The sequence below is a fragment of the Lepus europaeus genome, chromosome 19 (assembly GCF_033115175.1).
Source record: "Lepus europaeus isolate LE1 chromosome 19, mLepTim1.pri, whole genome shotgun sequence".
NCBI lineage: Eukaryota > Metazoa > Chordata > Mammalia > Lagomorpha > Leporidae > Lepus > Lepus europaeus.
In genome coordinates this window covers 55,496,709-55,522,767 of record NC_084845.1, presented here as the reverse complement: position 1 = coordinate 55,522,767, position 26,059 = coordinate 55,496,709, and the positions used below count along the sequence as shown (strand labels likewise).

The 26,059-nt window shown below is 43.8% G+C and overlaps 1 protein-coding gene across 1 annotated transcript in view; it reads right to left on the bottom strand.

Annotated features, from left to right (window-relative positions):
- Positions 1–26,059, bottom strand: part of SNTB2 (syntrophin beta 2) — a 112,895-nt gene that overhangs the window by 6,344 nt on the left and 80,492 nt on the right. The window contains exons 4-5 of the mRNA XM_062177740.1: positions 23,781–23,923; positions 859–1,055 (exon numbers count right to left, since the gene is read on the bottom strand). Coding sequence (XP_062033724.1) covers positions 859–1,055; positions 23,781–23,923 — 340 coding nt within the window. The remainder of the gene's footprint in view (positions 1–858; positions 1,056–23,780; positions 23,924–26,059) is intronic.

The window sequence follows — 26,059 nt, the reverse complement described above, 5'->3', positions numbered from 1 at the left end:
CCTGGCTGTTCCATGTCTAATCCGGCTCCCTGCTAATGCTCCTGGGAACGCAGTGGAAGATGGTCCAAGTGCCTGGGCCCCTGCCACCCACACAGGAGACTTGGATTGTTTCAGCCTCCTGGCTTTTTGTGGCAATTTAGGAACCAGCTGATGTAAGATCTCCCCTTCTCTTTGTGACTACCTTTCGAATAAATACATAAATCTTAAAAAAAAAAAACCTGTAACTGCTACTTCATTGTGAATGATCTCTGTTCTTGTTAAAATGAAAAGCAATATGAAAAAAAAATATATATGCATACACAAATACAAAAATACTACATTGAATAGGGGATGAGACTCCCAAATCCATAGACCAGCCACAAGAGGGCGCGTCCACAATGGTAAGAGACTGCCAGGATTATTTCCTTTTAGATGCTCATTGAGTAAGCATTAGGCCTACATTTTCAAACTTTTGAAGAGAAACTCCTAATTCCTTTAGTTTTCTGTAGCCATAAACTTGTCAGATGGACACGTTTTAACGATGTCTATCCAATACACTTAGATTCCAAATCTGAACTCTAGAGTCAATGCATCTAGTACTTGGTAAATGAGTCCTTACACATGCAGATTAAAATGATGAATCGGAAAATTGCCATGCGGTGCAGAGTGGGTATAAATGGCTGACAGCCACCTACCAAGCGTAGAAAACTGCCAGTGAAACACAGACACCAGATTTCTTTCCATCATCACCACTTTTAGCAGCAATATTTTAGCACATTTTTAAGTCTGGCACACATGACAATGGTTTCACTTTAAATTAAATTGAAGCATAACAGTTCCATTTAATTACTGTTAGAAACGAAATGTCAGCATCTCTACCTAGAGAGACCTCCTTGATCAGCTCAGCCGCAGCGTGACAACCCTGGACAAGTGTCCTGGTCCAGGTGGACAGGTCCCGGTGTGTCTCCACTCTGAAGAGATGCATCTCAATGCCCTGTCGAGAGCCTGTCCTGGTAGCAAAGGTAAGGTCAGATCCAAGTGAGGGGGACCGGCATCCAGAGCCAGAGTGAACCAACCTAGGGCCACAGACAGAGCAGAGAGAAAGGCAGTTATGGTATTAGCAGAGGAAAATGCCAGAGGCAAATTCACGCTATTCAGCAGAAACTTACAAAAGTCATCTGTGGTTTCAGGGTAAGTATATTTCAAAGCAAGATTCCAGTCTTTACCATTCTGTGTTTTCCTAAAGTAACCACTGTGTCATAGTCACTCTGAACACTGGAATGAACTTTCCCATGGGTTTTTTATGCTCCCAAGAGGATATGCATATCCAAAAAGATATAATTTGGATTAGAAAGTGACAAGCAAATTATAAATCATAACTTCAGAGGAAAAATATGCTCCCGAGAGAAAAACTGGATGGGTCAGTGCACGGCAAACTTCAGTCTGAGCAACTTGTGCTTGCAGTAGCCACTGAATACCTGTTCTGGAGTAATGGTGACAGACTGTACCAGTAAGGACCAACAGCAAAACCAAATGTAGCCGGTATTAGCATAAAAATCCATGCTGAATTTGCATTTGACTCTATAATTACTTGATCTATGAAGAAATATTATGCAAAAAAAAAACCCTCAGAATAAGTAAAACTGTCTTTGTTCACAGATGACATGACTGCCTACACAGAAAATTCCAAATAATAAACCAAAACAAGAAAACAAAGAAATAACTGCTGGAACTAGCAAGCAATTATAGCAAGGTTGCCAGATATAAAATTAATGTATAAAAGTCAGTTTCTTTGAGTAATTAGAATTTGAAATTAAAAACACAGTATCATTTATATCAGTTAACACAAAAATAAAATACTCAGAATCTAACAAATTATGTACAGGTGCTACACGAGGACAACCATAAAACAGGGCCAACGCTGAGGTGTAACAGGTTAGGCCACCACTTGCCATGCTGACATCCATATGGGAGCTGGTTTCCATCCTGGCCTCTCCACCACGCTTCCAAATCCAGCTCCCTGCTAATGCACCTTGAGAAAGCAGCAGAATTTGGCCCAAATCCTTGCGCTCCTGTACCCACAAGGGAGACCTGGATGAAGCTCCTGGCTTTGGACTGCCCCAACACTAGCCATTGCAGCCACTTGGAGAGTGAACCAGTGGATCTCTCTCTAACTCTCCCTCTCTCTCTGTAACTCTGCCTTTCAAATAAATAAATCTCTTTAAAAAAAAAACAAAACGTAAAACTTTGACAAAAGATTTCTTTTTTTTTTTTTTTGACAAAAGATTTCAAAGTTCTAAATAAATGGAAAGATATTTCATGTTCATGGGTGGAAAAACTCCATTTTTTTTTCTTTAATTTGACAGATAGAGTTAGACACTGAGAGAGAGAGACAGAGAGACAAATCTTCCTTCTGTTGGCTCACCCCCCCCAAATGGCCGCTATGGCCGGAACTACGCTGATCTGAAGCCAGGAGCCAGGTGCTTCTTCCTGGTCTCCCATGCGGGTGCAGGGGCCCAAGCACTTGGGCCATCCTCCCACTGCCTTCCAGGGCCACAGCAGAGAGCTGGACTGGAAGAGGAGCAGCCAGGACTAGAAACGGCGCCCATATGGGATGTCGGTGCCGCCGGCAGAGGATTAACCAAGTGAGCCATGGCGCCGGCCCCAAGACTCCATATTAAGATATAAATTCTCTCCACTTTGATCTACAAATTCACTGCAATCCCAGCTACACCCCAACAAGTTATTTTGTAGATACTGACAAACTGATTTTAAAGCTCATCGGGAAAGCAAAAAATCCAGATAGCCAGCACAATATTGAGAACAAAAAGTGAAGTGCTGGCACTACTCAACTTTAAGTCTGACTTAAAGCTACTGTACTTGAGACAGTGTGGAATTGGCAAAAGAACAGACAATTTGATCAGGGGAACAGACTAGCACCCAGACACAGACCCATATAAAGAGTCAACTGCTCTTTGACAAAAGAGCAAAGGCAATTCAATGGAGAAAGAATAGTCTCTTCAATAAATGGTGCTGGAAACCGTCAGGCAATACATGCAAAAAATAAATCTAGACACAGACCTCATACGTTTCACAAAAATTAACTCAAAATGGATCTTAGAGCTAAATACTGAACACAAAACTAAAATTTCTAGAAGATAACGTTGTAGAAAAAGGTAGTTACCTGAAAAGATCTTAAACCAAAAACCACAGAATTGACAACTGGAATTTCATAAAAATTAAAAGAATTGCTCTGTGCAACCACTGTTAAGAGAATGACAAGACATCAGGGAGGAAATGTTTGTACAACACATATCTGATGAAGGACTGATAATTCAAACTGCAAGTTCACGCCCTAAATGCTGGAGCCGGGCCAGGCCGAAAGCAGAAGCCTGGACCTCAATCCAGGTCTCTGATGCGGGTGCCAGGAACCCAGGCGCTGGAGTCCTCACCTGCTGCACCCCAGGGTGGGTGTCGTGAGCAGGAAGCTGACTCAGAAGCACAGGTGGCACTTGAATCAAGACACTGTGATATTGGGGTTGCACGTATTCCACATTGCATCTTTTTTTTTGGACAGGCAGAGTGGATAGTGAGAGAAAGAGAGAGAGAGAGAAAGGTCTTCCTTTTGCCGTTGATTCACCCTCCAATGGCCGCTGTGGCTGGTGCACTGCGGCAGGCGCACTGCGCTGATCCAAAGGCAGGAGCCAGGTGCTTCTCCTGGTCTCCCATAGGGTGCAGGGCCTAAGCACTTTGGCCATCCTCCACTGCCTTCCCGGGCCATGGCAGAGAGCTGGCCTGGAAGAGAGGCAACCGGGACAGAATCCGGCACCCCGACTGGGACTAGAACCTGGTGTGCCGGCGCCGCAAGGTGGAGGATTAGCCTGTTGAGCCACGGCGCCGGCCCACATTGCATCTTAAACACTGTTCAGATGCCTGCCTCTCTCACATCTAGGTACAGTCTAAAAGAACCGCAAACAGCATCCCCACGTTCACTGCAGCATTATCTACAACAGCAACCTGCACGTGCTTTGACAGAAGAGTGGATAAAGACGATTTGGCATATACACACAGAAAGGAAAACGCCTCAAGGAGGAAACTCCATCATAATATACCATAATATACCATATATATGCCATAATATACATACAGATGGATCTTGAAGATATTATGCTGAGTGAAAAAAGCCAGTCAGAAAACCACAAATACTGCATGATTCTACTTATATTAGGTATCCAAAGTAGACAAATTCATAGAAACAGCAGGTTTTGTGGTTAGCAGGGTTTGGGAAAGAGGGGAAAATGCAGCCCTGTGACTCAATGGGTAGACAGTTTCAGTTTTGCAAGATGAAAAAGCTCCAGCGATCAGTTGCACGGCACAGTGCATACAGCTGACACTGCTGTACTATACACTTAATCACGGTTAAGTGATTTTTACTACACACAAAAAAGAATTGGTAGAGTAGGGAAAACAGGAAATAAAAGAGGGTGGCAAAAGATATGAGCATATGCCTCATCAACAAGCTAAAAACAGTTTGTAAACAAGCATTTTAGAAGATACTCAAAATCATATATTATGAGAGGACCTTAAATTAAAATGAGATACCCTGGCTGGGGTTGTGGCATAGCTGGTTAAGCTGCTGCCTGTGACACTGGCATCCCATATGGGTACCAGCACAAGTCCCAGCTACTCCACTTCTTTTATTTTTTTATTTTTTTTAATTTTTGACAGGCAGAGTGGACAGTGAGAGAGAGAGAGATAGAGAGAAAGGTCTTCCTTTGCCGTTGGTTCACCCTCCAATGGCCGCCGCACCGCGCCGGTCCGATGGCAGGAGCCAGGTGCTTCTCCTGGTCTCCCATGGGGTGCAGGGCCCAAGAACTTGGGCCATCCTCCACTGCCTTCCCGGGCCACAGCAGGGAGCTGGCCTGGAAGAGGGGCAACCGGGATAGGATCGGTACCCCGACCGGGACTAGAACGCGGTGTGCCGGCGCCGCAAGGCGGAGGATTAGCCTATTGAGCTGCGGCGCCGGCCTACTCCACTTCTGACCCAGGTCCCTGCTAATGTACCTGGGAAAGCAGCAGAAGATGGTACAGATCCTTGAGCCCCTGCACCCATGTGGGAGACCCAGATGGATTTCCAGGCTCCTGATTTTGGCCTGGCCCAGCCTAATATTCATTGTGGTCATTCTGGGATTAAACCAATGGATGGAAAATTTGCTCTCTCTAACTCTGCCTTTCAAATAAATACATGAATCTTTTTTTTTTTTTTTTGGACAGGCAGAGTGGATAGTGAGAGAGAGACAGAGAGAAAGGTCTTCCTTTTTGCTGTTGGTTCACCCTCCAATGGCTGCTGCGGCTGGCACATCTCGCTGATCCGAAGCCAGGAGCCAGGTGCTTCTCCTGGTCTCCCATGCGGGTGCAGGGCCCAAGCACTTGGGCCATCCTCCACTGCCTTCCCGGGCCACAGCAGAGAGCTGGCCTGGAAGAGGGGCAACCAGGATAGAATCCGGCGCCCCAACCGGGACTAGAGCCTGGTGTGCCGGCGCCGCAAGGCGGAGGATTAGCCTGTTAAGCCACGGCGCCGGCCTGAAATACATGAATCTTAAAAATAACAAATAAGAATGGGAATAGGAGAGGGAGGAGGAAGAAGGGTGGGAGTGTGGGTACAGTGGGAAAAATCACTATGTTCCTAAAGTTGTATTTATAAAATGCATGAAGTTTGCATTCCTTAAATAAAAGGTTTCTGGGGGAAAGAATTAAAAAAAAAAAAAAAAAAGATAAACCAAACACCTACTCCCATGGCTAAAATAAAAACCACAAGGAACACCAAGTGCTGAAATGGATGTAGGACAATAGGAACCCTTGTGCACGGCTGGTGGGATAAAATGGTATGGTCATTTTGGAAGATAGGGTAGTTTCTTACAAAAATAAACATCTCTAACCATATTGATGTGGGCAGATAGGTAACTGGAGAGAGGAGCTAAGGTTTGATGCCCAGGTGATCCACAGGAACACAGGCTGCACTCTGACAGCTCCAGCTGATCTGCATTTTGATAGCTCTGGCCAACTCTCAGCGAGACAGCTCTGGTTGGCCTGTGCAGTGGCTGTGGCCTGCAAATGCATGACAGAATAGTCTGCACCACACTTTATGCATACCACACAAATCTGCCTTCCGTGCACCACCAGGGCCCACCCTCCTGACTGCTTTTCCCAAGTAGCGGAAACCACAAGTTCCACAAAGCTGCAAACTTAGAACCAGTGCTAACTAGAACTATTCAATATGGCTACAGGGTATGACCCCACACGACCTACTGAGGTCATAATAAAACTATCATGACTAGCACTTCCACTCCTATCATGCACTTGTTCTTACGACACTTCTAATATTTCCAGGAAAGGGCACAGAAATGAATGACACTCAAGCCCTACCTCCTTGTGAATATTCAATTATCTGTCACCCTGGGTACCACTCCCTATGCCTCTGATGGTATAAAAGGTTGGCCCTAATATTCTTGAGGGGATCTTTTTTGTGTTTTGGCTTTTTGTTCATTATCTCTCTCTCTCTCTCTCTTTCTCTCCTACCTGCACTTTTCCTTCACTTTAAACAAACCCTGCTTCACTGCACACCTTTATACCTACACATGGAATTCTTGAATAAGCTCAGCTGGGGGCTCTGTTGTGCACCACAATACAACCTAGCAATTGTGTCCCTTGGTAGTTAAGTTAAAAATTTACATTCACAGAAAAACCTGGACACAAATGTGTAACTGGAAAAATTCCCTTTACTGAATGGAAAAGAGTACAGGAATAAAAGCTGGCCCTGAGACCAGCTTGCAGCACCAGCATCTCATATGGGCGCCACTTCAAGTCCTGGGTGTTCCACTTCAATCCAGCTCCCTGCTAATGGCCTGGGAAATGCAGTGGAAGATTCCCCAAGTACTTGGGCCCCTGCACCCAGGTGGGAGACCTGGATTTAGCTCTTGGCTTCTGGCTTCAGCCTAGCCCACCCTTGGCTGTTGTGGCCATTTGGGGAGTGAACCAGCAGATGGGAGATTTCTCTCTCTGTGTCTCCACCTCTTTTCCCCTCGCTCTGTAACTTTGCCTTTCAAATAAATAAATAAGTCTTTTTTTTTTGACAGGCCGAGTGGACAGTAGAGGGAGATAGAGAGAAAGGTCTTCCTTTTGCCGTTGGTTCACCCTCCAATGGCCGCCACGGCTGGCACGCTGTTCCGATGGCAGGAGCCAGGTGCTTCTCCTGGTCTCCCATGGGGTGCAGGGCCCAAGCACTTGGGCCATCCTCCACTGCACTCCCTGGCCACAGCAGAGAGCTGGCCTGGAAGAGGGGCAACCGGGACAGGATCGGTGCCCCGACTGGGACTAGAACCTGGTGTGCCGGCGCCGCAAGGCGGAGGATTAGCCTACTGAGCCACGGCGCTGGCCCAAAATAAATAAGTCTTAAAAAAAAATGTCTGGGGCTGGTGTTGTGGTACAGCGGGGTAAGCCACCACCTGCAATGCTGGCATCTCATATTGCTGTGCTGGTTTGAATTCTGGCTATTCTACTTCTGACCCAGCTCCCTGCTAACATGCCTGGAAAAGCAACAGCAGACGGTCTAAGTAACTGGGTCTCTGCCACCCATGCGAGAGACAAAGATAGAGTTCCTGGCTCCTGACTTCAGCCTGGCTCAAGACCCAAACATTTGGGGAGTGAACCAGCAGATGGAAGATCTTTCTCTAACTCTCCCTCTCTGTCATTCTTTCAAACTAAAATAAACAAATAAATAAAATCAATGTAAAAGAAGTTCTTTTTTTAAAAAAGGAATTCCAAGCCCAGATGGCTTTGCTGGTGAACTGTACCAAATATGTGAAGAAGAATTAATGTCAAATCTTCACAAACTCTTCCAAGAAAATTGGACGGAAAGGAACACTTCTGAATTCAACCTAAAAGGCTAGTAACACTCTAATACCAAAACCAAAGCTATCACAAGAAAACTGCAGACCAATATATTTAACGAATACAGACAAATCTTCATCAAAATACTAGTAAACCGAATTGAGATTTTATCCCAGAAGTGCAAGGTTTATTTAACATCCAAAAATCAGGTAAGATAACAGATATATTCCCAAGAAAATGTGATCACAGTCTCAGAGAATAAAAGCACTTCCATGAGTAAAAAACACTCAAATACATGGAATAGGGGCTCACTTTGTGGCACTGCAGGTAAATCAGCTGCCTGAAGTGCCAGCATCCCATATGGGCGCTGGTTCGAGTCCTGGATGCTCCACTTCTAATCCAATTCTGTTATAGCCTGGGAAAGCAGAAGATAGCCCGGGTGCTTGGGCTCCTGCATCCATGTGGGAGACATGGAAGAAGCTCCCGGGACCTGGCTTCAGGTCAGCCCATCTCTGGCCCTTGCGGTCAGTTGGGGAGTGAACCAATGGATGGAAGATCTCTCTCTCTTTCTCTGGCTCTGCCTTTCTGTAATTCTGCCTTTCAAATAGATACATAAATCTTTTTTAAAAAAAGATATGGAAGGCTGGCGCTGTGGCTCACTTGGCTAATCCTCCGCCTGCAGCGCGGGCACCCAGGGTTATAGTCCCGATTGGGATGCTGGATTCTGTCCCAGTTGCTCCTCTTCCAGTCCAGCTCTCTGCTGTGGCCCGGGAGTGCAGTGGAGAATGGCCCAAGTGCTTGGGCCCTGCCCCTGCATGGGAGACCAGGAGGAAGCACCTGGCTCCTGGCTTCGGATCGGCGCAGTGTGCTGGCCACAACGCGCTGGTCATAGCAGCCATTTGGGGGTGAACCAAAAGAAGGAAGGAAGACCTTTCTCTCTGTCTCTCTCTCTCTCCTCTCTCACTGTCTAACTCTGCCTGTCAAAAAAAAACAAAAAACAAAAAACAAAAAACAAAAAAAAACAAGATATGGAATAGAAGAAAACTTCCACCTGATAAAAGGTATCTATGAGAAACATACAACTAACCTATTTAATGGTAAAAGACTGAATGTTTTCCCCTTAACACCAAGAACAAGACAAGGCTGTCCAGTTAGGCTACTTCTATTAACACTGTCCTGGAGGCTCTAGCCAGGGCAATTAGGCAAGAAATAAATAAATAAATAAATAAATGCCACTCAGATGAAAGGGAAGATGTAAAACTATCTGTGAAAAACATGATCTTCTATAGAGAAAGTCTGAAGAAATCCACACTTACTAGAACTAATAAGGGAATTTGGCAAGGTTGCAGGATTCAAAATCAATACACAAAAGTCATTGCATTGATTGAACACATTAATAGTGATCAATCCCAAAAGGAACTAAGAAGACAATTTCATTTGTAGTGGCATCAAACTAAAACATATCTAGGCCGGCGCCGCGGCTCAGTAGGCTAATCCTCCGCCTTGCGGCGCCGGCACACCGGGTTCTAGTCCCGGTCGGGGCACCGATCCTGTCCCGGTTGCCCCTCTTCCAGGCCAGCTCTCTGCTGTGGCCAGGGAGTGCAGTGGAGGATGGCCCAAGTGCTTGGGCCCTGCACCCCATGGGAGACCAGGATAAGCACCTGGCTCCTGCCACCGGATCAGCGCGGTGCGCCGGCCGCAGCGCGCTACCGTGGCGGCCATTGGAGGGTGAACCAACGGCAAAAGGAAGACCTTTCTCTCTGTCTCTCTCTCACTGTCCACTCTGCCTGTCAAAAATAAATAAAAAAAAAAAAGAAAATAAAAACATATCTAGACATAAATTTAACAAGATAAAATTTATACTTTGAAAGTTACAAAACAATAGTGAAAGAAAGAACAGCTAAATTTATAAAGGACACCCTGTGTCAGGAACTGGAAGATTTAAATTATTTAATATTTATTTAAAGGCAGAGTTAGAGAGAGAGAGAGAGAGAGAGAGAGAGTGCGGGAGAGACAGAAAGACAGAGAGATCTTCCATTTGCTGGTTCATTCTCTAAATGACCGCAATGGCCCAGTCTGAGCCAGGCCAAAACCAGGAGTTAGGAGCTTCATCTGGGTTTCCCAACACAAGTATTTGGTCCATCCTCTGTTCCCTTCCCAGGCACACCAGCAGGGAGTTGGATTGGAAGCAGAGCAGCTAGGATTCAAATGGGCACCCATATGGGTTGCTGGTGTTGCAAGCAGCCCAACCTACTGAGCTACAATGCCAGCCCAGATTTAAATTATTAAAATGGCAATATTCTCCAGGTTGATCCACACACTCAACACAATCTCTATTAAAATTTCAGCTGCCTTCCCCCTACCCCAGAAAATGACAGGCTGATTCCAAAATTCATATAAATACAAGGGACTCAGAATCTGCAAAACAATCTTGGAAAAAAAAAAAAAGAACAAAACTTAAGAATTCACACTTTCTGGGGCTGGCACTGTGACACAGCGGGTTAATGCCCTGGCCTGAAGCACCACATCCCATACGGATGCTGGTTCGTATCCCGGCTGCTCTACTTCCGATCCAGCTCTCTGCTGTGGCCTGGGAAAGCAGTGGAGGATGGCCCAAGTGCTTGGGTGCCTGCATCCACGTGGGAGACCCGGAAGAAGCTCCTGGCTTTTGATAGGCCCAGCTTTGGCCATTGTGGCCAATTGGGGAGTGAACCAGCGGATGGAACACCTCTCTCTCTCTCTCTCTCTCCCTCTCCCTCTCCTCTCTCTGTGTAACTCTGACTTTCAAATAAATAAACAAATCTTTTAAAAAAAAGAATTCACACTTTCTGATTTCAAAACTTACTGCAAAGCTATAAAACTGAGATTCCAGAAACAAACCCTCAGATTTATGATCAGCTGATTTTTGACAGAGAACCAGAGGGTTAAATGGGGGAAAGAATAGTCTTTTCAGTGAATGGTACTGTGGTAACTGGGTACTCACATGCAAACAAATGAAGTTTGACCCATACATCACACCATATACAAAAACTAACTCCAAATGGATAAGAGATCAAAATATAAGAACTGAAGTATAAGTTTTAGAATGTGTGGCACAGAGGGTTAAGCTACAGCCTGGGACTGGCATCCTGTAAGGTGCAGGATCAAGTCCCGGCTACTCTGCTTTTTTTTAAGTTTTATTTATTTATTTGAAAGTCAGAGTTACACAGAGAGAGAAGGAGAGGCAGAGAGAGAGGTGTCTTCCATCCACTGGTTCACTCCCCAATCGGCCTCAACAGCTGGAGCTGTGCTGATCCGAAGCCAGGAGCGAGGAGATTCTTTCGGGTCTCCCACATGGTCCAAGCACTTGGGCCACCTTCTACTGCTTTTCCAGGCCATAAAAAAGAGAAAAAAAATTAATAAAATTTATATAAAAAATAAAAAAAGGGAGAGCTGGATTGGAAGTGGAGCAGCTGGGACTTGAACCGGTGTCATATGGGATGCCGGCACTGCAGGTGGTGGCTTTACCCACTGTGCCACAGTGCTGGCCCCTGCTCCATTCTGATCCAGCTTGTTGCTAAAGCACCTGGGAAAGCAGCAGAAGATGGCTCAGGTACTTGGTCCCCTGCACTCACATGGGAGACCAGGATGGAGTTCTGGGTTCCTGGCTTTGGTGTGACTGATCCCTATTTGTTGTAGCCATTTGGATAGTGAACCAGTAGACTGAAGGTCTCTTTCTGTCTCTGCCCCATAACTCTGCCTTTCAAATAAACAAATCTTTGTGATTTCAAACTACACAAAGCCTTCTTAGTCAAACACAAACTGTACAAGTGATACAAACAGAAAGCTGTTAAATTGGACTTGATCAAAAGTAATTAATTTTGTGCTTCAACTGATATTGTCAAGAAACTACAAAGACTGACAGAGAGAAAGTATTTGAAAAGCATATATTTGATAAGTGTTTGTCTCTAAAATATAGAAAGAACTCTTACAACTCAATAATAATAAGAAAACCTGGGGGAGAGGGGAGGGTTGCGGGTGGGAGGGAAATTATGGGAGGGGGAAGCCATTGTAATCCATAAGCTGTACACTGGAAATTTATATTCATTAAATAAAAGTTAAAAAAAATATATACCCCCCCCCCAAAAAAAAAAAAAAAAAAAAAAAAAACCTGGGGTAGGCATTCAGACCAGCTGCACAACCCAGAATCTTATGACTTCAGGGGCCGGTGCCATGGTGCAGTAGGTTAATCCTCCGCCTGCGGCACCAACATCCCATATAGGCACCAGTTCTAGTCCCAGCTGCTCCTCTTCTGATCCAGCTCTCTGCTATGGCCTGGGAAAGCCATGGAAGATGGCCCAAGCGTTTGGGCCCCTGCACCTTCATGGGAGACCCAGAAGAAGCTCCTGGCTTCAGACTGGCCATTTGGGGAGTAAACCGATGAAAAGAAGACCTTTTTCTCTGTCTCTCCCTCTCACTGTAGCTCTACCTCTCAAATAAATAAATAAAATCTTAAAAAAAAAAAACAAAAAACAAAACAAAACCTTGTTTTAAAAAAAGAATCTTATGACTTCAAATGGATGAATTATATGTATGTGCATTATATGCCAATAAAACTACCCTCCCCAAATGGAGGCCAGCATTGTGGTGGAGTGGATTAAGCCACTACCTGGCCTACTGTGCCAACATCCCACAGAGGCAACAGTTCAAGTCCCAGCTGTTCCACTTCTGATTCAGCTCCCTGCTAATGCCCTGGGAAAGCAGAGGAGGATGGCCCAAGTATTGGGGCCCCTGCAACCACGTGGGAGACCCAGAAAAAGCTCCTGTCTCCTACCTTGCCTGGCCTAGCCCTGGCCAACTGATGATTGAACCAGTGGATAGAAGACCTCTCGCTATCTCTGTCTGTAACTCTGCCTTTCAAATAAATGAAAATAAATCTTTTTTTAAAAAGTAACATAATAGTAGACATGTGAAAAAACTGTAAAAAAATGTAATTTTACAAAAGATCACCAAACTATTCAATAGTTTGTTTTATGACAACCATTTAATAATCTATTCACTTATAAAAATACTTCCCTTAGTTTTAAGAAATGTGAAGTTAACCAACATAAGGAGACATAGTAGTATTTATAGAGTAGTTCACAAAATGCTGCTTTCCACAGAAGATTAAAAAAAAAAAAAAACTAGGTGTGGAATGCATATCAAATAGTAATAAACAGGGCCAGCGTTGTGGCATGTTGGGTAAAACCATCGCCTGCAACGTTGACATCCTATTTGGGTGCTGGTTTGAGTCCTGTCCACTCTACTTCCAATCCACCTCCCTGCTAATGTGCCTGGAAAAGCAGCAGAGGATGGCCCAAGTGCTTGGGCCCCTGCACCCAGGTGGGAGACTTGAAAGAAGCTCCTGGCTCCTGGCTCCTGCCTGTCCAACCCTGTCTGCTGCAGCCACTTGGGGAGTGATGAAAGATCTCTGTATCTCTGTAAATCTGACTTTCAAGTAACTAAAATCTTATTAAAAAAATCCACAAAAAAAAAAAAACCAAAAAAAGCCCAGCAATAAATACCGGAGCTTATTCTCAGCTTTGTTACAGGCTGCATACCTATAACGTTTTTCTATAGATTTACTGGTTCCTATCTTCATTCTAATAGCTACCTGGAAAGTAGACAACTAAAGAGGTGTTACTGTGGTACAGCAGGTTAAGCTGACACCTATGAGGCCAGCATCCCATACTGGAGTGCTGGCTGGAGTTCCAGCTACTCTACTTCTGAACCAGCTTCCTAACAACGTGCCTGAGAAGGCAGCAGATGATGGTCCAAGTACTTGGGTCCCTATCACCCATGTGGGAGACCAGGATGGACTTCCTGGCTCTTGGCTTCAACCTGACCCAAAACTGGCTGTTGTGGTCATATAGAGAGTGAACTAGTGGGTTGAAAATCTCTGTCTTTCCCTCCCTCTTTCACTCTGCCTTTCAAATAAATAAATAAATCTTTAAATAAAGAAGAATAAGACATTCTAAGAGCAAATGGATGTTCCTTTACATCTCCTTTGGTTGTGAGTCACTAGTGATAACTAGGACAAAAGGTACATTCTCAAGGAAGAGGTACTTTCTTCAATGCTGCCAATTTGGGTCAGCCAAGTTAATTAGTGCGCCTCTCACTCCCGCTGTTCACTAGAATCACCTGGTGCACAGCTTTGAAAACACATTCATGTCTGGTTCAGGTCCTGAAAAACATCAGATATAACTATATAACTAACCTAGGCAACCTTGTATCATTAAAAGCTCCCCAAAACGTGTAGCCATAATTGAACTAATGGCTTGCACTTTTTGGTCTGAGGACACAAACCCAAATCCTCTGGTCTCTCTTCTACTTTGAACAGATGTTTTTTTACCCATGCATGATTATGTAACACCATATACTGGTCATTTAGAAAATATTTGTTCATAGAGCTAGGTACATATCCCAGATAAGAAAAAGGTGGAAAAGTTGCACTCAATAATGTCACCACTAATCTCATCATAAAAATACCTATCAGGGAGGGGTCAAGATCCCAGTAGCAGAACAAGTTTTCCAGAATTTTAATTTTCACTTGGAAGCTAGAATTTTATCAGGGGCAACAAATACTGTTAATTTTTTTTTTTAAGATTTATTTATTTATTTGAAAGTCAAAGCTACACAGAGAGGAGAGGTAAAGAGAGAGAGGTCTTCCATCTGCCAGTTTATTCCCCAATTGGCAGCAATGGCTGGAGCTGCACCGATCCGAAGCCAGGAGCCAGGAGCTTCTTTCATGTCTCCCACGCAGGTGCAGGGGCTCAAGGACCTGGGCCATCTTCTACTGCTATCCCAGGCCATAGCAGAGAGCTGGATCGGAAGTAGAGCAGCCTGGTCTCGAACCAGCGCCTATATGGGATGCCAGTAGTTCAGGCCAGGGCGTTAACCTGCTGCATCACAGCGCCGGCCATGTTAATGTTTTTTTAAGTGACAGACTCATTTGATCATTGTAGAGAAAATATCTTACAAATACTCAAGTCTGACTAACCACAGTTGGTCAGTCAGTCGTCCTTTGAAGTAAAAAACGGTGTTTTAGGGTGGGTGTTGTGGTGCAGTGGGTTAAGCCTACAACCCATATCAGAGTGTCCAGAATTGAGTCCCGCCTCTGCTCTGATCCAGCTTCCTGCAAACGTGCTTGGGAGGCAGACATGATGGCCCAAGAACTTGGGTTCCTGCCACCTATACGAGACACCTAGATGTAGTTCAAGCTCTTGGCTTTGGCCTGGCCCAGCCTTGGCCACTGCAGCATTTGGAGTGAAACAGTGGATAAAAGACCTCACTCTGTCTCTCTGCCTTTCAAATAAAACTTTCAAAATAATAACAAAGGGGTATTCCATGAAAAACACATCGGGTTGAGCTCACAACTCAGTCCACGTGTTCTTCCTTGAGACAGCAATCGGATCACACTTCAGCATGCTGTAGAAGTGTTCTATGAGCCCTTTCCATTTCTGACTAGGGAATATTAAAGATGAGCACACAAGGGTCAAGATTAAATAATTTTCATTATTCGGCTGCACTGAGACAAGCGGTGAGAGGCTCAGTCTGTGATGAACTCCTGTTATTTCTGAGGAAGCTGTTTTACTACTGCATGTCCCCGTCCGTCTGGACGGGAGTCCTGCCCTGCAGCAGGAGCGCCACGGAGCTGTCCGGGGCGGCGCCTCCTTTAGGTGTTACTGCACGAGAGTTTAACCAGAGTAAAAGCCAAACCAATAGTACGAGAAGTGTACTTTTTCAGAAATTAATTTATTTGAGTTCAGATATTTTTGAAATATAAAAATTGGTTGTATTTTTCAAAGCTATAATTCTTGTAGACATTCTGTGGTTAAAACCTTGATTGTGCTTATTAAACACGGTCAGCTATGTTTTGCACTTCAGCTATGTGAAAAAGTCTCTTTGGGAAGGTGGAAAAAAAAAACAATAAAAAAATAATTTTCATTATTCCAACAAAGACATTTTGAGGTTAAGCCGGCATTTTCCCTCTGCAAGTCTGTGTGGGGAAGAATACAATCACTACTAGGATACTGGAGTATGCTACAACAAGCAGCTTGGCGCCTACTGCCTTGAATCTACACAACCTCAGTGCAAATGTCAACACAGTGACAAAAGCAAATAACAGTATTATTACGAAAACAGCTTTAAATCTACAGAACCCTTGAGAAGGGGAATCCTCAAGGGTCCATGAAGAATACCCTGAGAACGTGTTTACTGCGCTGATTCCCATAGAGCTAACATGCCAATTAAACATTAGCTGTCTCACAAAGAGTTAAGTAAGCTTCAGAATTACTCCACATCTGGTCCAAGTAAAATGGAGCGCTGGGGAAAGCGACAGGGATATTCTACCATATTCTGCTTGATTGCTAATCCCAAGTCAGACATTACAAAACATAAAGTAATGGACAATTTTATAAAGTAGGACAATTTTTTCCTACACATTTGATTATGAAATCTTTGGCAGAGGAAATCTAATCTAAACCAGCTGCCGGAGTCTTGCTGAGAAACAGTCAGTCAGGACACATGGCCAAAAGGCTCCCCCTTTTATGGGGAGGCCCGATGAGCTCATGCAAAGGCGTTTTAGCAGCTTTTGCCCCCATTAGTCACATAAGCACACCACCACTCAATTTTCCACATCATAAAGTAGCCACACTTTCTTTCAGACCTTTTTCTCTTCCAAAGAAAGTTACTATGTAAAGACTCCAAAACGCAAAATTCACAGCAACTCTGAAATCAATGTGCCTTTCTACTTCTGTCTTGTGTCTGGCTTTAATCTTAAAAAATGTGTAAAATAAAAATAATCTTCATTTCTCACCTCTTTGTTGTACTCAGCTTTGGTTTCCAAGGATTTGTAAATATGCAATTCAACATAAACAGTAACTTGTGCTGATTTATACTGCTCGGACAATGTTATCTGATTCTGAATTATGATTAGTTCTCAATTTATCAGGGGCTACTTTTGTAGATAATCAAGGTCTTTAATTTCTTTCCCTAACCTCTGTCTTTATGCTGTTTTCCCCCTTCCCTCTCATTTACTCCCAAGAACCCGATAATAAGTACAAGAAAAACAGATAAGGAAAGTAAACATTCAGCCTTTTCGCACTACTCATTTAAACCTCAAACCCACTCCCCCACACTAACGACATAAGCACACTACCTTCTGCCTTGCCTCCCGCTGCAGGACACCTCCTGGTTTGGTTCCATCTTCTCTCTCTCAGTGATTACCCTCTGCCTTCTGGGAGGGATGATTAAGCCCTGCTTAATTCTATCACTCAGTGACTTCAACCCAATTCCACCTGGCCAATATGGGCCACATGGAAAAACTAAACCTCTCATATGCTTGTCATCCTTGATCCTAATCCACCAGTACTTCCCAAATGAGGAGTGAAGAATTCCTACTGTTATCTCAATAAAACTTATTAAGAAACAAGTATAGAGAGCTATAGGGCTCATGAGTTTAATTAACAGTTCAATTTGCATGCCTAGGTTGATTCAAATAATATATTTTAATTCTTCGTAACTAACATTTAGAATTGACCACTAGTAAAATGGGTAAATCAAGAGCTCCTCTTCTAACAATGGCCATATGAAACTAATCATTATACATCTTGAATAGGATTCTTCTTTGATACAATTTTAATGAATATTATAATTACATATCTTTTTTACATTTATCACACACACTTCCAAAATGCCCACAATACCCTGAGTTATGGTCACGCTGAAGCCAGGAACTGGGAGTTCAATCTTGGCCTCCCATGTGTGTGGCAGGGACCCAGCTACTTGAGCCATCACCTGCTGCCCCCTGTATACACATCAGCAGGAAACCAGAATTAGAGAGTCGGGACTTGAACACAGGCACTCTAATATGGGATACAGGTATCTCAAGTGGAGTCTTAACCATTGGGCCAAATGCCTGCTGCTATTATAGTTTAAAAGTAGTTGCGGCTATTTGGGGAGTGAACCAACGAAGGGAAGACCTTTCTCTCTGTCTTTCTCTCTCTCACTGTCTGTAACTCTGTCAAATAATAATAATAATAATAAAAATAAAGTAGCTAAGCAGTTATAATGTGTCCCATGAATATTAATTCATTTAACATTTGCATCTACACTCTCTCATTTAGATCCACTTAAACAAAAAGTTGGTCATAAAAGGTTCAGTAACATGTTTCGATTTACTGCAAGTGGTATGGGTTAAACTCAGTTTATTGTGTGTTGGTTTCAGTCCTTCCTATTAAATCTTGTCAGGTTCTTTTGTTTTAACTGTAATAGCTTTATTGAGATACAATTCATACACCATTCAATTTTCTCACAAGTTCAATGGTATGCAGTATATTCAGAGCTGTGCAAGCATTAGTACATTCAATTTTAGCAGATTTTCATCACTCCAAAAGGAAATCCTATACCCATTAGCAGTTGTTTAATATTGCTCCCTACCCTAGCCCCTGGTGACTGTTAATCTGCTGTCTGCTTTTTTAGATTTGCCTATTCTGGACATTTCATATAAACAGAATCATAGACTATGTGGTCTTCTGTGTCAGGCTCCTTTCACTTAGTGTTTTTGGGGTTTATTCATGTTATAGCATGTGTCAGAACTTTATTCTTTTTTGTTGCTGAAATCTCCCACTGCATGGATATATCACATTCTGTGCATCCATTCATCAGTTGGTGGGCACTGAGTCATTTCCATTTTTTTTAAAAAGATTTATTTATTTATTTGAAAGGCAGAATTACAGAGAGGCAGAGGCAGAGAGAGAGAGAGAGAGAGAGAGAGAGAGATATCTTCCATCCACTGGTTCACTCCTCAAATGGCTGCAATGGCCAGAGCTGGGCTGGTCTGAAGCCAGGAGCCAGGGGCCTCCCCGGGGTTCCCCCATGTGGGTTCAGGGGCCCAAGACTTGGACCATCTTTTACTGCTTCCCCAGGCCACAGAAGAGAGCTGAGCAACCTGGTCTCGAACGAGCGCCCATATGGGATACTGGCACTGCAGGTGATGGCTCTACCTGCTACACAGCGCGGGCCCTTTGGCTTCCATTTTGTTGACTACTGGGAATAACACTGTAAAGAACATTCATATACGTTTCTGTGTGGGCCTAAGTTTTCATTCCTCTTTATTAAACAACCTAACGTGGAATTTCTGGGTCATACGATGACTTTTTGTTTAGACCTTTTGGGAACTCCCAGGCTGTTTTCCACAATACCGGCATCATTTTACATTCCCACCAGCAGCGTATGAGGGCTCCACTTTCTCCACAAATTCACCCATACTTTTACTGTCCTTTTAATTGGTCATCCTAGTGGGTGAGAAATGTTATTTCACTATGTTTTTTGTTTTCGTTTTTTAAAGATGTATTTTATTTATTTGAAAGGCAGAGTCACAGAGAGGAGGAGAGGCAAAGGAAGGAGGGTCTTTCACTGCTGCTTCACTCCCCAGTGGCCACAATAGCTGGGGCTGGGCCACTCATGTGGGTGCAGGGGCCAGGGACTTGGGCCATCTGCCACCACTTTCCCAGGCACATTAGCAGGGAGCAGGATCCAAAATGGAGCATCTGGGTCTCAAACTGGTGCCCATATGGGATGCTGGTGCTGCAGGCGGTGTATTAACCTGCTACAGCACAGCATCAGCCCCCTCACTGGTTTTTTTTTTTTGAAATAGAACTTTAGAATCTCCCACACGGGTACAGGGGCCCAAGGACTGGGCCATCTTCTACTGCTTTCCCAGGCCATAGCAGAAAACTGGATCGGAAGAGGAGCAGCTGGGACTCGAACCAGCGCCCATATGGGATGTCGGCACTGCAGGTGGCAGCTTTACCTGCTACACCACAGTGCTAGTCCCTCTCACTATGGTTTTGATTTGCATTTCCCTGATGACTAATGATGAGTATCTTTTCATGTACATCATATGTATATATATATATATATATATATATACACACACACACATACATACATATATATACACACACACACACATATATATATTCATTCTATGGATAAATTCCATTCAGCTCCTTTTCCTTTTCCCATTCTTCTAGTGCGGTAATGTATCTTTTTATTATTGAGTTGAAAAGTTCTTTAAATATTCTAAGTAAAATCCCCTGGGAGGTATATAATTTTCAGATATTTTCTCTCATTTTGTAAGCTGTCTTTTCACTTTCTTGACACTGCAGCACAGAAGTTTTCTATTTTGATGAGGTCCAATTTACTTATTTTTTTTCTCTTGCCACTTGTGGTTTTGGTGGCATATCCAAGAAGGCTATAGCTCACCCAAGGTCTTGAAGATCACTCTTGTGATTTCATCTGCAAGTTTTATAGTTTTAATCCTTAAATCTTATATATATATCTTTCCCCCACATTGATAATATAAAAACACACAAAGTGCCTTGATGATCTACACCCAGTCTAATCTATGGACAGAAATTGTTTATTTATGGAACTGTATTTTTAGCATTCAACAGAGATTCATCTATGGGTTTCTGCCCCATCTTCCAAGGGTACACAGTTAAAGAAATGTCTCGGGGGCTGGTGCTGTGGCATAGTGGATAAAGCTACCACCTGCAGTACTGGCATCCCATATGGGTGCTGGTTCAAGTCCCAGCTACTCCACTTCTGATCCAACTCTCTGCTATGGCCTGGGAAAGCAGTGGAAGATGGCCCAAATGCTTGGGCCCTTGCACCCATGTGGGAGATCCAAAAGAGCTTCTGGCTCCTGGCTTCGGATCGGCTCAGCTCCAGCCAGCCATTGTGGCCAATTGGAAAGTGAACCAGTGGATGGAAGACCTCTCTCTGCCTCTCCTTCTCTTTCCGTATAACTCTTTCAAATAAATAAATAAATCTTAAAAAAAAAAAAATTAGCATAAAGCTACCTTCTTTGCAGTCCATATTCAGGAGTAGAGTGTAAGCTTCTTCAAAATCATTTAAACTTAATAGATCTCAATGGTCATTTTTTTTTTTATTGAACAAATACAATGCAATTTATTACTTAGAAATGAAAACCAATTGGCCGGCGCCGTGGCTTAACAGGCTAATCCTCCGCCTTGCGGCGCCGGCACACCGGGTTCTAGTCCCGGTTGGGGCACCGGATTCTATCCCGGTTGCCCCTCTTCCAGGCCAGCTCTCTGCTATGGCCTGGGAAGGCAGTGGAGGATGGCCCAAGTGCTTGGGCCCTGCACCCGCAAGGGAGACCAGGAGAAGCACCTGGCTCCTGGCTTTGGATCAGCGAGATGCGCCGGCCGCAGCGGCTATTGGAGGGTGAACCAACGGCAAAAAGGAAGACCTTTCTCTCTGTCTCTCTCTCTCACTATCCACTCTGCCTGTCAAAAAAAAAAAAAAAAAAAAGAAATGAAAACCAATTAACAATGAGCAATATTTCAGAGGCTGAAAGATGTGACACTGACAGCACTGAGTATGCAGTTTTTATTTATTTTCTTTTTTTTGACAGACAGAGAGAAAGGTCTTCCTTTTGCCGTTGGTTCACCCTCCAATGGCCGCTGCGGCCGGCACATCTCGCTGATCCAAAGCCAGGAGCCAGGTGCTTCTCCTGGTCTCCCATGCGGGTGCAGGGCCCAAGGACTTGGGCCATCCTCCACTGCCTTCCCGGGCCATAGCAGAGAGCTGGCCTGGAAGAGGGGCAAAAGGGATAGAATCCGGCGCCCCGACCGGGACTAGAACCCAGTGTGCCGGCGCCGCAAGGGGAGGATTAGCCTGTTAAGCCACGGCACCGGCCAGCTTTTATTTATTTTCTTCATATTCCAAGGTGTTTTTGGGTGAGTTTGTGTATTTGTGTGTGTGCGTAAATATATAAAGATGAGGATTCAGTTTTGCAACCTACAAATATTTACTTATTAAAACTATATTAATACTTTAATAAACTATACAAAAAGATATTGGTCATTTTTTTAAGTTCTAATTCTTTGAAAAATATAAATTTAATTGCTGTAATTATAACAACTGAGATATATCCACCTGTTTTTGCAGGATTCCTGTCATGTCCCCAGAGTAACTGTGACATGGACACTGTATGTAACAATTTAACTGTAAGATTTATTGAATGCCTACAACATGCAAAGCACTGTGGGAAATGCTGAGATGACTAAGTCAAAGTTCCTGACTTCTGGGGTGGTTATAATCTAGTAGTGATAAAACAAAAAAATAGGGGCCGGTGCTACAGCACAGCGAGTAAAGCCAGTGCCTGCAGTGCTGGGATCCCATATGGGCGCTGGTTCAAGTCCCAGCTGCTCCGCTTCCAATCCAGCTCTCTGCTGTGGCCTGGGAAAGCAGCAGAGGCAGCCCCACGGGGGACCTGGAGGAGGCTCCTGGCTCCCGGCTTTCGGTGTGCCCAGTTTCAGCTGTTGTGGCCAATTTAGGGGGTGAACCTGCAGATGGAGGATATCTCTCTCTCTCTGTCTCTTCCTCTCTCTCTCAGTTAAATAAATAAATCTTTAAAACAAACAAACAGATAAACTGATGGTTAAATTCAGTCTTTCTGGAGGACTCTTCAGTCCTGAAGGAGTTACTGAGGAGATTCCTCCCCAGTGCTGAGGTTCGACACTTCCTTTATCTCTGCTATATGACTAGGAGCTCCAGCTCTAAATTAGAGATAGTCCTGGAAAGCTATGGGGAAAAATTTTTTTATAAAAAGAATTATACATGGAAGGGAAACTGGAAATTGGAGGAAATCTCAAAGAATACTTGCATTCTTCCTCACATGAGTATCTGCTCAAAGCAGGAAAGCACACAGTTTCCTATGGGATACACCATATGGTCCCATTAACTACCAGATAAACTCCTTTTTAGTGTGGATTTTGAGTGACAGCAACACCTTATTCTTTTTAATGATTAAACAAAACGGAATTTGAATATACTTTCTAGTTTCAAAGTTCTTATCCCCTGGGACATCTTGACCCCTAAATCTACATTTCTTTATTCTTTCCCATTCCAAGTCCCCAGATATAGTAGGTGGGGAAACGTCCTGCTGCTTCAGATCAAATCAATGTTTGTTAGATGAATTAAAAATTACATGTTCTTAAATTAGAAAGAGAAGCTCAAGAGTATTCTGGCTGAGCTGCGTGGTTTATCCACAGCACCACATTCCGGTTTAAATGATTCCATCACTCAGTCAGAAAGCTGTCACAATTGCAGTGGTTTTCTAGTCACAGCCAATAAAGCAAACAAAAAAACCCCTATTATCTTCATGACTAAACAAGTCTTAAACACAGGAAACTGCATCAACAACTTAAAAGGCACACACAAAAATACTAGTGATAGAAGCAACTTATTCTGGAGCTAGGAGCTGTAAAATAGCCCGTAAGGTTGTGAAAGAAAAGCTTCTGGGGGCCAGCGCTGTGGCACAGCGGGTAAGGCCGCCGCCTCCAGTGCCAGCATCCCATGTGGGTGCCGGTTCTAGTCCTGGCTGCTCCACTTCCAATCCAGCTCTCTGCTATGGCCTGGGATAGCAGTAGAAGATGGCCCAAGTCCTTGGGCCCTTGCACCCACGTAGGAGACCCGGAAGAAGCTCCTGGCTTCTGGCTTCGGATTGGCGCAGCTCCGGACATTGCGGCCAACTGGGGAGTGAACCGGGTTGGAAGACCTCTCTTTCTCCTCTCTCTCTCTCTCTCTCTGCCTCTCCTTCTCTCTCTGTGTAACTCTTTCAAATAAATAAATAAATATTAAAAAAAAAATAGTGAACTTGTGGGAATTTTTTTTTTAAAAAAAGAAAAGCTTTTGTCTACATCATTGATATCAGACACTTAAAATGTTTTCTTAGGCACTTAAGATAATAGAATTCACTTTAAAATTCTGTAATAGATTGAGGAAGATAAGTATTTTTTCTTCTGTTTTTTTTTTGTTTTGTTTTGTTTTGTTTTTGTTTTTTTTTCCTTTAGTCTTACCTTGTAGCAACCAGAGGGTAGCTATGACATGGTGACGCCCAGGCATCTCTTGTCCATGGCATACAGTCATAAAGTAGTAGGTCCTTCTCGGTCACAGCCATGAGGATGGGTCTCCATTGCTGTCTTCCACCATCTAGTTTTGCCTGTTACAATGGAGAAATCCAGACATCAGAGCCAAGTATAACGGTACGACTTTTTAAAAGTTAATTCAATAATGGCCTAAATTATTGCATCTTCATTTTGTTTGCCTATCCTAACAGATTCAAGATACAGGAAACATTCCCTCAGGTTCCTTCCCACTGGTAGGGATTCTCCACTGTGAGGTGTGAGGTTGTTTGTGTATTTAAGAAGCTCTCCCTTGGTGAGTTTCAGACAATATCTAGTGATAGAACATAGTATATTTCCTCTTTACCACACAATAACTGTGCATCATAAATTCTAATGAAAAATATAGCATGCATTCAAAATGGTAATAGTTTCAGTATGTCTGATGTCTGAGTAATATCTTCTAAGTACAGGACAGAAATTCCTATTACCTACTCCTACTAGTTGGACAGAAAATTTTCCTACTAAATAAATCTGAATAATCTAATTATCAACATTTCCCAAGTGTTTTTGATCAGGACCTATAAAGAGAAATACAATTTTACATTGCAATTTAGTACACACACACCTATATATAACCAAATATTTTGAATATTTTCTATTATATTCAATAAAATTTGAGTTTATTTGGTATATTGAATATTTCCCAAAATACAACTCCCTATATTTTGGGTAACAGACTATGATAATTTCTATTTATTTTTTAAAGAATTTTATTTGAAGGGGAGAGAGAGAGAGAGAAGGGAAGGAGGGGAGAAGGACAGAGAGATTCTTCATCTGCTGGTTTACTCCATGAACGGCTGCAACACCAGGACTCATTTTCTCTTAGCCACAGCCATGAGCTAATTCCAGGAGTGGGAAGTGAATTCTAGCCAGTAAGGGGAGTGGTATTCTACCATGTGCTGAAAATAAAAAATACGACCTAACTGAAAATTCAAGTAAAGTATTATAGAAATAATTACATTTTTCTTATCAGTGGACACTAGTTTTCTAAGACTATTTTTTTTTTTTTTTTTTTGACAGGCAGAGTGGACAGTGAGAGACAGAGACAGAGAGAAAGGTCTTCCTTTTGCCGTTGGTTCACCCTCCAATGGCCGCCGCGGTAGCGCGCTGTGGCCGGCGCACCGCACTGATCCGATGGCAGGAGCCAGGTGTTTATCCTGGTCTCCCATGGGGTGCAGGGCCCAAGCACTTGGGCCATCCTCCACTGCACTCCCTGGCCACAGCAGAGAGCTGGCCTGGAAGAGGGGCAACCAGGATAGAATCCGGCACCCCGACCGGGACTAGAACCCGGTGTGCCGGCGCCGCTAGGCGGAGGATTAGCCTATTGAGCCGCGGCGCCGGCCTTCTAAGACTATTTCATTCTAAGGTACCTGCAATATCCAGAGAGAGAATATCAGCTCTAGAGATGTTCTCTCAGATTGTTACATTTTTGGATCATAAATTTCTAATTATATTCAGTAGTAAGTCTCTGTCTCCAAGACAGTATGGACAATATTTCAATAAGGAAAATAATGTAAAATCTATCTTTTCAAAGAGTTAAAATTGATAATCCTATTATTTTTAAAGATTTATTTTATGTATTTGAAAGGCAAAATTACAGAGAGAGAGAGAGAGAATCTTCTATCTGCTGAATCACCCCTAAATGGCTGCAATACTGGAGCTGGACTGATCCAAAGCCAGAAGCTTCTTCTGGTTCTCCCACATGGGTGCAGGGGCCCAAATACTTAGGCAATCTTCCATTGCTTTCCCAGGTGCATCAGCAAGGAGCTGGATCAGAAGTGTAACAGCCGGCGCCGTGGCTTAACAGGCTAATCCTCCGCCTTGCGGCGCCGGCACACCGGGTTCTGGTTCCAGTTGGGGCGCCGGATTCTATCCTGGTTGCCCCTCTTCCAGGCCAGCTCTCTGCTATGGCCCGGGAAGGCAGTGGAGGATGGCCCAAGTGCTTGGGCCCTGCACCCGCATGGGAGACCAGGAGAAGTACCTGGCTCCTGGCTTCGGATCAGCACGATGGACTGGCCGCAGCGGCCATTGGAGGGTGAACCGACGGCAAAAAGGAAGACTTTTCTCTCTGTCTCTCCTCTCTCTCACTATCCACTCTGCCTGTCAAAAAAAAAAAAAAAAAAAAAGAAGTGTAACAGCTGAGACTCCAACATGCCGGTGTCACAGGTGGC